Source organism: Peromyscus maniculatus, chromosome 10 (genome assembly GCF_049852395.1).
Source record: "Peromyscus maniculatus bairdii isolate BWxNUB_F1_BW_parent chromosome 10, HU_Pman_BW_mat_3.1, whole genome shotgun sequence".
In the NCBI taxonomy this organism is placed as follows: domain Eukaryota; kingdom Metazoa; phylum Chordata; class Mammalia; order Rodentia; family Cricetidae; genus Peromyscus; species Peromyscus maniculatus.
In genome coordinates this window covers 42,272,636-42,286,523 of record NC_134861.1, presented here as the reverse complement: position 1 = coordinate 42,286,523, position 13,888 = coordinate 42,272,636, and the positions used below count along the sequence as shown (strand labels likewise).

General features: G+C 43.2%; 1 protein-coding gene across 2 annotated transcripts in view; it reads left to right on the top strand.

The window, feature by feature from the left end:
- The window catches only part of Fam184b (family with sequence similarity 184 member B), a 100,732-nt gene that overhangs the window by 43,294 nt on the left and 43,550 nt on the right, over positions 1-13,888 (top strand). For both annotated transcript variants that reach the window (XR_006076468.2, XM_016000189.3), the window contains exons 2-5: positions 2,709-3,467; positions 4,216-4,351; positions 5,500-5,627; positions 6,360-6,563. Coding sequence is in view for 1 of the 2 variants with exons in the window: in XM_016000189.3 (XP_015855675.1) it covers positions 2,709-3,467; positions 4,216-4,351; positions 5,500-5,627; positions 6,360-6,563 (1,227 nt within the window). In the remaining variant the exon portion in view is untranslated. The remainder of the gene's footprint in view (positions 1-2,708; positions 3,468-4,215; positions 4,352-5,499; positions 5,628-6,359; positions 6,564-13,888) is intronic.

Genomic DNA, 13,888 nt, shown 5'->3' with positions numbered 1-13,888 from the left:
TTGTTCTCTCCCTTCCTACCCCCACAAAATGTTTTTTTTATTATTAACACAAATCACAGCCAGTGGGATATCAATTTCAACTTCACTTACTAAAGATATGCTGTTAGACAAAAGTCATTAGGAGACCATAGAACCCACCACAAGTGGCTAAATACTGTGCATGGTGTGCAGAGTTGTGAGGGTGGAATTGGGGAGACAGTAGCTTCATTTATTGTGGAGTCCTCCTGGGAGAGTGCATCGGGGATGGGAGGAAGAGAGGCAGAAAGTGGGAGGGAGGCTGAGAACAAGAACACACACACACAGGATGCTGCTGGATTCGTGGTTTTTAAAGTGGATCTGATTTTCCTAAGACTTTATGATTCCATCAGGCCATGTCACTCTCACTTAGCCATTTGAGGATTTTTGAGAGCATCCCACTTAGAACCAAGCATGGGGATAGATAATGATGATCAAGAAACCAAATTCCTCTTTCATGGAGCCAGCGTTCTGTTAGCAAAGGCAAAAAGTAAGTCAATACCACTATCATAAGGACGTAATGAAACATCAGATGTTATCTGTATCCTGGGAACTTACTCTTCCTTCGAGATCTGTGGTCTCTAGTAAACTCTTGTTAAATCAAGATATGCTGACCACCTCTGGTGATGCATTTGGCCTTCTTTATGAATTATCTTGTAATTATGAAGGTGTACACACACAGAGAGGGGGTAACCAAGACTTCCTCTCATAGACCCTTTCTAAACAGATTTATTCTCTATTTAATAATTGTTTCAATTTTTTAAAAAAGCAATGGAAACCTTTTGTTTTTTTTTCCTAAACTCCATAAAAGGGGATCTCTAATATGAATGCTATTCTTCTGAAGAGAAGAATAGCATTTACACCTGCTTTGTCTCTGCCAAGCACCCTGAAATGACACTCCACCTCCAAAGAATTCAGGAGAACAAGGCCACAGTTTGCAAAGCGTAGGTGAAGCAGTATAGGAATCCACTATGTGGTGACCTTAATTTCTTCTTGGCTGAGAATGTAGATGCCACCTTCTCACCTCTGCATGTGATGGCTTCCTCATTCTCCTGTCACAAGTACCATGAACCTGTTCCCATCTCTCCCTTCCTTCTGTCTCTTGTGGAAGACCCATCTCTGTGAGACACCCTTTCCAGGGAATTTGATCTTTTACTCCCTCTGTTCCTGGAGCTTCTCTTTTGCGTTCTCTGTCATTCTCGACTTACACACGGATATATTTTAGACCCCTTTGTAGCAAACAGCGGCAACTGTGTAACTTTTCATTGGGCAGCCCTTCCTCTCGAGCTCAGACTTTCCCCTCGGAGCTCCTGCCTTGGTGTCTTCTCCACCAGTTATGTCTAGAGGCTTATCAAACACTGCCAAGCACAATTCCGGATTTTCTTCACCACACTCAGACTACCTTCAATTTTTTAGGGTGTTATTGTTATTATTATTATTATTATTATTATTATTATTATTATTCTTTATCATCATCATCATTATTATTTTGAGGCAGTGTGTCACAATGTAGGCCTGAATAGCCTAGAATTTACTCTGTAGACCAGGCTGATCTCAGACTTGAAGAGATCATTCTTCCTACAGATTTTATAAATCTCAGTCAACATACCTGTTTCCCAGATCAACTTCCCGGGCATCATTCTCAATTCTTGGGCTTTGCATGGGTTCTAAGCCCCTTCCGTACCATTCTCCACTTGGCAAAGCAGCGTTTGTCTTTCTTTTGTTTTAGGAGTAGAGTGGACAGATAATCCTTGCCTTGTTCCTGATCTTCTGAAGAAAGTATATTCACTCTTTCTTATTGAGTATAATTTTGTTTTTTGTTTTGTTTTTTGAGACAGGATTTCTTTGGTAGCCTTGGCTGTCTTGGAACTCACTCTGTAGACCAGGCTGGACTTGAACTTACAGAGATCCATCTGCTTCTGTCTTCTGAGTGCTGGGATTAAAGGCTCAAGCCACCACTGCCTGGCTGAGTATGGTTATTAACCATGGGTTTTCATAGGTGTGATCTGTCAAGTTGAGGAGTTTCCCTTCAAATTATAGTTTGCTATGTAAAAAAATGTCTTTTTTACTCATAGGAAGATAATGGGTTTTCAGTCATGGTGGTGCACACTTTTAATCCCAGCACTCAGGAGGCAGAGGCAGACTGATCTCTGAGTTCAAGGCCACTCTGGTCTACAGAACAAGTTCCAGGACAGCCAGGACCATGCAGAGAAATCTTCTCTCAAAAAAAGAAAGATGCTGTTTTGTTTGTTTGTTTTAAATGCTACCCCTGTGCCTATTAAGTTTATTGCTGGGTTCAATTCTCTAAGGTTTTATTGGATCTTTGTATCTCAGGGCATTGTTTTTAACAAATGAGGTCACATTGTTTCTTTCCTTTAAAAACCCTTCCCTGGATTCCCACTGTACCCAGGAGATTCTTTATACAGTTCCACCAAAAATTCCCTCCCAAACATTTGTGCTTATCGCTCCTTGACCTTGGTCCCACCACCTGCCTGTCTCACTTCCCTGCTCCCTTACTGGCTTCTCCTAGGAACCCTTTCTAATATACCAAGTCATGGCTACCTTGAAAACCCTTTTCTCAGGCACTGCATGTGTGACAGGATCTCAGTGTCGAGGCCAAGCCTCTCTGGTCACAGTCACCCTCCCATGCACCACCTGCTTGCCCTAACTGTGCTCTGTCTGCTGTCCTGCAGGTGATTTATGCCCTGAATACTCGCCAGGATGAGGCAGAGGCCAGTGCCGAGTCACTAAGGGAAGCCCACCAGGAGGAGCTCCAGGACGCAGTGGCTGAAACCAGGGCCAGGCTCTTGCAGGAACAGGAACGCACCAGTGAGGATGCAGAGGTGCTTCTAAAGCGCATCCAGACCCTGGAGAGTGCCTTGGAGCTGCAGAAGAGGCTGACCCAAGAGGCCTTGGCTGAGTCAGCCTCCTGTAAGTTGGAAACTAAAGAGAGAGAACTTCGGGTGGAAGCTGAGCACGCTGAGCGAGTCCTGATTCTTTCCAAGGAGATGCTGGAACTCAAGGCTGATTATGAGAAGAGACTCCAGCTGCTGACCAGCCATGAGGGGCCCCAGTGGGGCCAGCTATCCCAAGACAGCCCCGATGCCACGGCAGAGTCCGGCCAGCGACCGGAGATGCACGAGGTCTTGCTGGAAGTAGAGCGATTGCGAGCTGAGAACCAGCAGCTGAGCCAGGATTATGCCCGCAAAGCAGAGGAGCTACAGGCCACCTATGAGCGGGAAAATGAGGCCATCCGGCAGGCCATGCAGCAGTCTGTCAGCGAGGCCCTATGGCAGTGGCAGGAGAAAGAGTCAGGCCTTCGAAAGAACTTCCAGGTCCAGGAGTCGGCCCTGCAGGCTCAGGTCAGGAAGCTGGAAGGGGACCTGGAACACAGAGGGCGCAAGATAAGTGACCTCAAGAAGTATGCCCAGAAACTGAAAGAAAGGATCCAGGTAAGCCTCTTCTTCCTCCGCAGGGGATGATAGGCAGAGACTACTTCTGAACACCCACCACTAGCCAGGGACTGTGCTAAGCACTCCAGTTCCACCAAGGTCGGTATTATTGCTGGTATCAGTTCTCCCACGTCCATTCAACAAGTCTTTATTAAATACTTACTTTGGACTAGGTCTAGGTTTATGGTCAGGGGACGCACAGTGAGCTAGACTGTCCCTAACCTCAGAGAGCACAAGCCTTACAGTTTACAGATGAGAAGATAATCCCAGCGTGGGAGTGGGCGCTGAATGCCTAGTCCAGGTGGCTGCCCTGTAAAATTTTCAACTCTGACAAGTCTAATTCTAAATTATTTTAATTTTATGTGCTCATTCTGTAAAAATACTTGACTCTCCTAAAGCCCTTAGGACGTTTTTGTTCAAAGAGAGCAGAACCATTGATGACTCAGTTTTGTAAGCCCTACAGAAGCACAGGACTCCATCTCTCAAAACCACAGCTAGCATTTCTAATACTCCCCGAGTATTTTCGACATACTTTTATCTTATCCTGTCCTCTCTGGAGAAGGGATAAATAACTTGCCCAGTGCCACACTACCATGGGAGGGTGGGTAAGGCTTTGCTGACCCCAGAGCTGGTAATTCTAGAGCCTCCTGACCCGCGCTGTGCCCTCCTCAGCCACCTTTCAGATCTAGCAGCTCTTCTGGGCACTTGGCATCCCCGTTCAGAAACCTAAGACCTGCCCTCTGTTTAGGACCTCGATGTGCAGCTGAGGGAGGCTCGGCAGGAGAATTCAGAATTGAAGAGTACCGCAAGGAAACTGGGCGAGAAGTTGGCTATTGCCAAAGACAGGCTGATGCTCCAGGAGTGTCACGTGACACCGAAAGCTGGTGAGATGCCCCGGATTGATTTCTTTCGAATGGAGGATTAGCCACCAGGTTTGGTCTGGTGCTGGGGGGACAGTCTCTAGACTGAGAGAGCAGGAACAGGGCCATTGTATCGGACCTGCTAAGAGGATGAATCAAAACTGTTCTGGGTACAGATGAGTCAACACCAGCTCCTCACCTGGGGCTGCAAAGGCCAGATGTCTAAAAGATTTGATACAAAGGGACTCCTTACCCTCACAATGCTGTCCATGATGCCTGCATTTTTGCTTTTTCTTCTGCATGACTGATCAGGGTTTTGTAATTTTAGCAGCCTTTCACACAGTTCCATTACTGGGTCTTGCCAATAATTTTGTGAGACAGGTGTCATTGTCCCATGTTATAGAAGATTAAGTGAGGCCAGGGGAGGATAAATGGCTGATCGAAGGTCAACTAAATGTCTGGTGATGAACGCTAGTGTTTAGATATAAATACATCTAACTCTAAGTGTCTTTATCTAGGATTCCACAACCAAAAGTTCTTGAAGACTTGACCTATGACAGGATTGATGGCAAAGGCAGGAAACATGGGCTCTGTCTTTGGGAAGCTTGAGATATGGTTCCATTGTAGCCCATGATGCTTTAGGATAGGGGTGTGGCCGAGGGAGCAGAGGACCAAGGTGTCAAAGGGCTGGGGGAGGGGGGAGACTCCCTAGGCTGGAAAGGTGAAGAGAAGAGGTTTAAAATGTTGGAAACAGAGGGTTTAAAACAATAATGTTTAGAAATAGCCACAGGGAATAGAGAAAGGAAGAAAGAAAGGAAGAAAAAAAGAAAGAAAGGAAGGAAGGAAGGAAGGAGGAAAGGCAGGAAGGGAGAAAGAGTTATATCTATTACTTCTCCTTGAACTTTCATGAACATACATATACTAGAAAACATGATCAACTTTTTAAACTCATGGAACATGAGATAACATTTTTATTCAGGAAGGCAGAATGTGGCCATTATTTAAACTCAGGATACTGTTTGGAATGAAGATTAGAATCATTACATTGACCACACTTGAGGGCTGCAGGGACTACACAGAGGCGTGGTAAGCAGGATGGGTGAGCAGCAGAACTATGTTCAAAAGGCCCTGGACATGAGCATCTCAACTGATGTTGAAACTCACCCTTGCAGATGACGTGAAGACTGAGACGGAAGTCCTGAGCAAAACCAATGACCTGGAAGCCTGCAGCCTTCACCCTCAGCAGGACCAAGGCTTGCCCAAGCTGTGCCACTGTGGTGAAGGAGGCTCAGAAACACAGGTAGCTTCTGATAGAAGCGGGAGTGGAAAAGTCACAGGAGGTTGGCATGAGCTTCAGGTAGAGGCCATCCCCTAACATTGGTGGATCCACTTGGAACCTCAAGCCCCATTATTCAGGGGTAGATGACGAGAGAGTCAGGACTTCACCAGTTCTTTTTACTTCATTTTATGTGTATGGATGCTTTGCCTGTATTTATGTCTGGGTACCACTTGCATGCCTGATATCCACAAAGTCCAGAAAAGGGCATTGGATCCCCTAGACCCAGAGGTACTGATGGTTGTGAGACATCATGTGGAGAGTGAAAGTCACACCTGGGTCCTCGAGAGAAGCAGCTAGTGCTCTTAACCACTGAGCCATCTCTCCAGCCCCTGACCAGTTTCTTGCCAGTTCCATGCCATTCAAACCTAGGAGAACAAGACTGTGGCAGAATTTTCCCAAGTTTGTATTTACCAGAGAAAATAGGCATTGCTTAGATCCTATTTCCACTCAAAACAATATGTTCTTTAGAAACTAAACTGTGGGCTGGAACATCCTATGACAGACTTGGTATTCTAGAGAGCTCTCTTCCAATGGTATGCACAGTGAAATCTCTTACAAATATCAAATATATAGTCTTGTAAAATGTTTCACACCATCTGATACTTGCTATGAAATCAGTATATAAAATGTAGGAAAGAAACGTGGGCCTCATCTCTCCCCAGCAGTCTTACAAAGTTTTATTTCCCTTTATAGACCCAGAAAGAAGCAAACGGTGAAATAGAACGCATGAAGCAGAAATACGAAGAAGACCTGCGTAAAGTCAGACATCAGACTGAAGAGGAGAAGCAGCAGCTCCGAGAGCAGCTGGGGAAGCGCCTGGAGGACTTGGTGAAGAAGCACACCGTGGAAATGAAGTCGGTGCGCTCGTCTGTGGAGGTGGAAAGACAGAAGCTGAAGGTGAGCAGCCTTTGCAGCTTGTTCTGGGGTTTTCGCTCTCTCCCACCTCCTTCCCGCTCCCCTTTCCTCTTTCCTTACCCAGACTTGTATTGTGCTCCTGCTGTGTGCCCACCCAGCCTGGTTCTCTGATGACAGTAAAGAAAACAGTCAGTGCCCAGAGGGAGTACAGGGGCTCTTGGGGCGATGGCGGGGCCACCTGAGAGTGGAGCACGCTAGCTTCTGGAGTTGCTGACGTGGAGCAGGATGGTGTCATGTGACATTTGACTTAGGGAAAATTCAACCCTGCTTACACAACAAAAACAGAAAAACTCCACTAACTGAAAACTCAGGCCTCCAGTACTTCCTAGACCCTAATTCCGACTCCACTGCCCACAGGAAGTTATTTAGCTGCCCGTCCCACCTAGTCTCAGAAATTCTGCATTCTGGAAGTTCCTCTGTTAAGACGTTAACAGAACCTCTCTGAGTACTGTGAGGATTAAAGGAGAAAATCCATCTGAGGAAATAAAGCGTCTGCTTCTACGCTGCTCTCACCTCCCACACAGATGGGACGCTGCCCACAGAGAGTGTGTGGGACCCTCCTCTCTCCTGTTAGCTGGAAAAAGTGTGTCACGTGAAGGACGACTGTAGGGAAGAATACTCGGCACTCAGAAAGCTGAGGCAGGATGATCATGAGTTCAGAGCCAAACTGGGCTCTACATGGAGACCCTGCCTCAAAAAGGGTGGCATGTAAATCAATACTGTTATTAACATGAGTGAAGACTTCATTTGATTATGAAATAAATGTCTTTGTGATGTGAGAAGTACCAGTGTTGAGTGTTCACTGAAAGATAATCAGATATCTCTGCAGGACAGTGTTATACAGTGGTTAAAACATTAAGTATTTGATAAATATGTATTGAATAAATAAATATGAGCACATGAAACACAAACACTATTCCTGGCCTAAGCTTTCACTCTTCCACAGGCTCTCTATGGTGGGCCTTAACCTCTATGAAGACAGGGTTTGTTATGCACGTTTAAATATGGTGTTCCATATGAACCTTTTGCTGGGTGGGTAGTGTGAAGTAACAGTTGAATAGACAGCAGCTACTGTTGATTGCCATGTGCTTTGGACAGCATGTGGAATAAAGATAGAGTACCTATTATAATTTATATTGAGTGTTCACAAACACTTTGAATCTTTTCAATGTTAGAGAGTAAGAAACTGAGTCCAGAGATGCAGTGTATCAGTCAGACAGATAGTGGGTACGAGAGCTTCAGTTCAAAGCCAACAGTCACCAAAGCCTGGGGCTCCCCACCTTCTCATGGAGAAAACGGTCATTTTAAAAGCATTTTTCTCCTATGAGCTTCTATGAACTGTACATATACAATCTTCAGAAACACAGGCTAACACTCCATCCTGGTACCCCATCAGCTGGAGGGACAGCCACTTTCTCAAGTTGCAAGTTGCCCTGGTAACCTGATGGACAAATCTGACTCTCAGTGTACAAATCCTACTTCGATCTTGATCAGGTGGCAAGTCCATTTGGGAAATAAATCACACAGAAGTAAACTGTTTAGTTCCTGTTATTGTTTTACTATTTTGTTCATATTTGAATCTGGAAATAAAAGTACTGTAAATGAGACAACATGGGAATGATAAAGCCTTGAAGAGGCCTCCGATTGAGGGTGTATGAGCTAAAAATAGACACAAGTTGTCCCTGTAGCATTAGAAGAGCTTTATTTCTTTGAGCCTTTAGTGTGGGTAGTGTGGGTAGATTGCACATCCTAAATACTACCCTGACCTAAAGGATCAAATGGCAGGATGTGGGCTGGATTGGCCTAGAAGACTAGTATCTTTCCTGGTCACGGGACTAGGGGACATCATCACGTCATCTTGGTAGATGGAACTTAGTGCATGTCCTGTAATTAACATTTGCACACAGTGCTTATTTGGGAAGGGAAGGAAACAGATTTACTGAGCTCTCCCAAGATCTGCTCAACGTGTCTGCATTTCCCATTTCATTTGTATACTTACAATTCCTCCTGGGACTCACAGATCCGTTGGACTGTTTAGCAGGAAAAGGAATTTAGTAATAGGTAGTTTTCTGTAAGTTCAGGAGACTCCACTTGGCAGCTACCAAAGGAATGTTAATGTCCCAAATCCACTGAACAGCTTGAGTGATAGACTTGTGTTCTACTATCTCTGCCTTTTAAGGACATTTAGACCATTTATACTTTATTTAATGTTTAAGCCTTCTAACTTGACATTTTTATCTTCCTGTCACATTTGTTAACTATCTCCACTTTTACTGTGTATTTTTGATGCATTGAGTATTTTTGGTATTTCATTTTTATCTCCACTTTTGACTTCTTATGCCTCTCTTTTGCAGATGGAAAACTAGTGTTTACTCTAAGATTAATAATATGCATCTTTAAATTTATCACATTTTTTCAAATAATATCATATCCCTTCACATAGGAAAACTGTATTATAATAATTTCTTTTCTCCTGCCCTCTGTATGTTTGTTATCATGCATTCTATTTTACATGTTATAAATCTGATGGTATATTCCTTTTGTATTGAGATAAAATTTTTCAGACAGGGTCTTACTCTGTCATCCTGGCTAGCCTAGCATTTTCTGTGCATACCAGGCTAGTCTTAAACTCACAGAGATCTGCTCTCCTATGCCTCTCAAGTGCTGTAATTAAACGTGTGTGCCACTATGCATGGGCTCCTGAGGAAGTAAGATATCAGATCATCTTGAGCTAGAGTTATAGGTTATTATAGAGTTATAATCACCCAACGAGGGTTCTTGGAACTGAATTCTGGTTCTCCTTAAGAATAATACATGCGCTGAACCACTGAGCTGTCTCTCTAGCATATAACCATATATATGTATATATATACATATATAGTGTGTGTGTAAGTATATATGTATATATACATGTACGTACATATATATATATATATATATATATATATATACATGAGAGAGAGAGAGAGAGATTTTATGTGTATGTACATAGATGTGTATGCTGTACTAGAAATGAAGCCTAGAACCCAGCATATACTCACTCTAGCACTGAGTTAAATCCCTAGTTATTTTTATTCTGTATTTAGAAACAGCATATCATTTTGTTGCCAGGTTAGTTTTTGTTGTTGTTGTTGTTGTTGGTGGTGGTGGTGGTGGTGGTGGTTTTTCGAGACAGGGTTTCTCTGTATAGCTTTGCGCCTTTCCTGGAACTCACTTGGTAGCCCAGGCTGTCCTTGAACTCATAGAGATCCGCTTGGCTCTGCCTCCCGAGTGCTGGGATCAAAGGCGTGCATCACCACCGCCTGGCGCCAGGTTAGTTTTGAGTTCACTCTGTAGCCAAAGCAGATCTCAAACTTGTGATCAACAAATTTGACCCCTTGACCTTGGATCAAAGTAAACCTCCTCTCCTGTCTTTATAACATACTCAGTCATTGATATTGTGTTCTTAGCAACAGAAAGCAGACTTTGGATACAGTGGCTCCTTCACTTCCTGTCCCTTCCTTCATGCTTGCCTTTTCCCCCTTCATTTATTTGAGGTGGAGGAGGTTTTGCCATGTAGCCCAGGCTGGCTTCAAACTCCTGCCTTGGCTTCCTATAATTTCAGGCATGCCCCACAACTCCCAGCTGTTTATTTCCTCAAATGACCGGTAATCGTGGACATTGTAGACAAAGAGACAGAAAAAGGTCTCAGTGATGCTTGTGCCCTGCTCCTCTTAGCTGCAGGATTTCCTCCGTGTAAAAGCCTGCTGCTAGGTATATAAGAGTTCTGTGGGGACGGAGTCCAGGAAGGCACTCTGAATTTGATAAACCCTCAGTGCACAGAATCCTCTTCTCAGGGTGCATTGACTCATATATTTGAAAGCATTAGTCTCTTTATTCCATGTTCTTGACCTTGTGGAGGGAGAATATGAATGCTTCTGTTGAAATCCCCAAGGTCACCTTAGCTGAGCTGGGCATGCTTCTTTCTGTTCTCTTTTCTCCAGCTGACTCAGATCTCTGTTCTCACAGTAGCCCACATGACCCAGCACCTAAGAGAAAGCTTAGTGATGCTCAAATTCACTGCTGACGTTAGTTATTTCCACCTGTAGGGGATTTTATTTTTCACTCTAGGTCCATCTGTCAAGGCACCAGCTGAAACTGATTGATTATGTGTACCAGAAAGTTATGCTGCATAAAATCAAAAACAGCCCTCCCTGTATGCCAAAAGCCATCTCACAGAGTGTTTTCACTGGCTGTTCCAGTATGAGTGTCTTGGCAGACTTCGTTTCCACACCCGTAAGCATGGTAAACTGGATTTTAGTCAATAAAAGCTTCTGTGGGTGAGAAACTAATTGGTGAAATTAAAAAAAATTTTTTGCTAAGTGTTTTTTAACATATTTATTTAAACATATTTAGTAGCCAAGGTAATTTATATATTGTTTTTAAGAAGCAAATGTTCCCAAACAGGAAGTCCTGAAGAACATAGCATAGGCTGACCGAAGAGAGACCGCATGCCAAGTTGCCATGTCACCCAGGCCCAACAATCTAATTACAAGCTCATTTAGACTTTTTAAAAATGTTTTCCTCCAAAGGAAGAGTGCTGAGGGCTACCCCAGGGCCATTGCCTGGTCTAGGCTTGGCCCCACAGAGGATGTGAAGATGCTGTTCAGGTGATCCATAGCACATGTTTTTAGGTGTTCAAATCACAAACCTGGGAATCAAATAGGATTTCTCTCCATCCCTCTTGTTCAACACAGAAGTATGTGAAGTCTTTTCTATTCTGATGGCCCCATAACATCTGCACATCCTTCTGTCCTCAAAGCTTCCAGGTAGACCTCCATGATTTGACGGACCATGTCATAACCTGTTTGCTTCCACCCTCCCCACTTCATATCACCCAATCCACCCTGGTAAGACCTTGTGCCAGCTCAGCCTTGGCTGCCAGCCACTCAGAGCTCCCTATCATCACAACAGTGAACATTAGTTCTTTCCCATATTTCTTCAGACCCTGCAGGGACAAGCTTCTGTCTCCTTCTCCAGCCTATGTCCAACTCTGCACTCCTTTTGTTCCTCATGTGCTTGGTGTTCCTTCTCTTTGGGCCCTTGTGCATGGATTTCACTTGATGGAGACAACTTCCTCCTCACTGTCAAATTCACCCTAGTTCTTACTGATCTCAGCAATCCTGGTTTAAATGTCAATCTTCTCTCAAGTCTTACCTGTCCAGCTCTGTGATGCTGGGGATATATATATATATATTCCCAAACAGGAAGTCCTGAAGAACATATATATATTATATAGCAGCCAGTTCGCACTAGCTCAGGAGGCAGTTGTCATACCTCTTTCCAGTTTCACACTCTACATCACTGTACTAATTTGACATTGGCCACAGTAAAAGTACTTATACCATGAAAACCAAGAAATGCTACCATCAATGTGTTACTATCCGTTAATTTATATATTTGAAAAGCCACCTGTTAGACATTTACCAGCATGCAATGACTGTATCTGAAGCTCTTCATCATTGGAATTAGCGTATTGTAGCTGTTCAGTTGGTGTCATTTGCCACTGAGGAGCCCAGCAGGCTCTCAGCAGGTCAGAGAAACTGGAGAGGAGATGTGGATAGGCGAACTATTGGAACAGATGCACAGACACATAAGGGAACTTTATCTGAGAGTCAAAGCTTAGTTCTTCACTTTCTTTTTCTCTCTGCTGGTTGTTCCTGTTCTGTTCTTTCCCCGTTCTGTTCCTTCCCCCGGTTGTTTCCTTTTTCTCCTTCTTTCCATCTGTTTCCTTTCTGCTTCTTTCCTGGTGTTTTCCCTTCTATATTGTTCTTCTCTTTTTCTTTTCTCCTCTTCATTTTTCACTTATCCCTTTTATACCTCCTAATACAACGATTTCTATGCAGAAAAAGATTATCTCAAAACCATAAGCCACATATTTTCCAAGAACAAATTAAAAGCTTTATATAGGATATATATAGGTATAAGAAATCTATACCAGGCTTTTTCTTTTAGGCCAGCAACCAGCTCCCAAATCATGACAAAGACTTATTATTAGTTTTGAATGCTCGGCCTAGCTTAGGCTCATTTCTGGCTGGCTCTTTTAACTTAAATTAACCTGTTTCTCCTTATCTACCTTTTGCTTTGGGGCTTTTAACCTTCCTTTCTGTATGTCTTACTTTCCTGCTTCCTCCAGTATCTGCCTGGCTGGTGGCTGCCTAGTTTCTGACCCTGGGTGTAACCCTCTCTTTCTCCCTCTTTCTTTCTCCTCCTTCTCTTCTTTTTCTTTTGAGACTAGATTTCTCTTTCTATATCTCTGCCTTCCAGCCTTGCCTATCCCTCTACTGCCTAGCTATTGGCAGTTCAGCTTTTTATCACCTTAATCAGGTGCCTTAGACAGGCAAGGTAAAACAGCAGCACATCTTTTCATAATTAAACAAATACAGCACAAACAAGTGTAACACATCCTTACATCATTAAACAAATGCAGCATAAACAAATGTAACACACCTTTACACAGTTAAAGTAATATTCTGTAGCAAAAACAAATGTAACATATCTTTGCCTGGTTAAATAATATTCCACAACAGAAATCACATTAAGATCACAAGTTACATTTTCCTTAGAAGCTGACAAGTAGTTAAACATTTTTTGGTATTAATTTTCCCACAAAAGCATCTTCACCCCAAAGCAATGATTCCTTTATTACTAATTAAAATTTTTTTAAGCAAGCTAAGTATATTTCAGCCAGTTCCTTTTGTATTGGCAGACAGCTGTTTGCGGCTTCAGCTAACCATCTATTTTTCTTTATATACAATAGGGTCATTTAATTTCCTTTCATGTCTTTGTCTTTTCAAAGTGCATACTGAGGTCTGTGATTAATTCTGTATGTTGCATGCCTAAGGAACTCAGGCCTAACCTTGGGTGTAGGGACGTAATTGTTTTCTTTAAACTTCAGCCTGTTTTCCACAGGCAGAATTCATGAGTCTATAATGCATGAAACTTCCTTGTTTTTATTTTTCATCTTCTATAAATCTCATATCTAACAAAGGGGAAGGTAACTTCTAGACTGTCTTTGCGTTTTCTGTATCTCTTACTGGAGCAATTGGCAGAATAACCTAACCCATTTCTCTAATCATCTTGACTAACTCTTTTAACCACCTGTTTAGCCTAGCTCAGAAAGTCCAATGAAATCATTCATTCAACTAAGTATCGTTGCTCTTATGAAAATCACTTCTATTATGATCTGCAAATAAATTGCCCGGTGAAGAGTGGGATTTCCCCAGGAAACAATCACACTCAACTAGATACAGTGGGATCCCTTCATA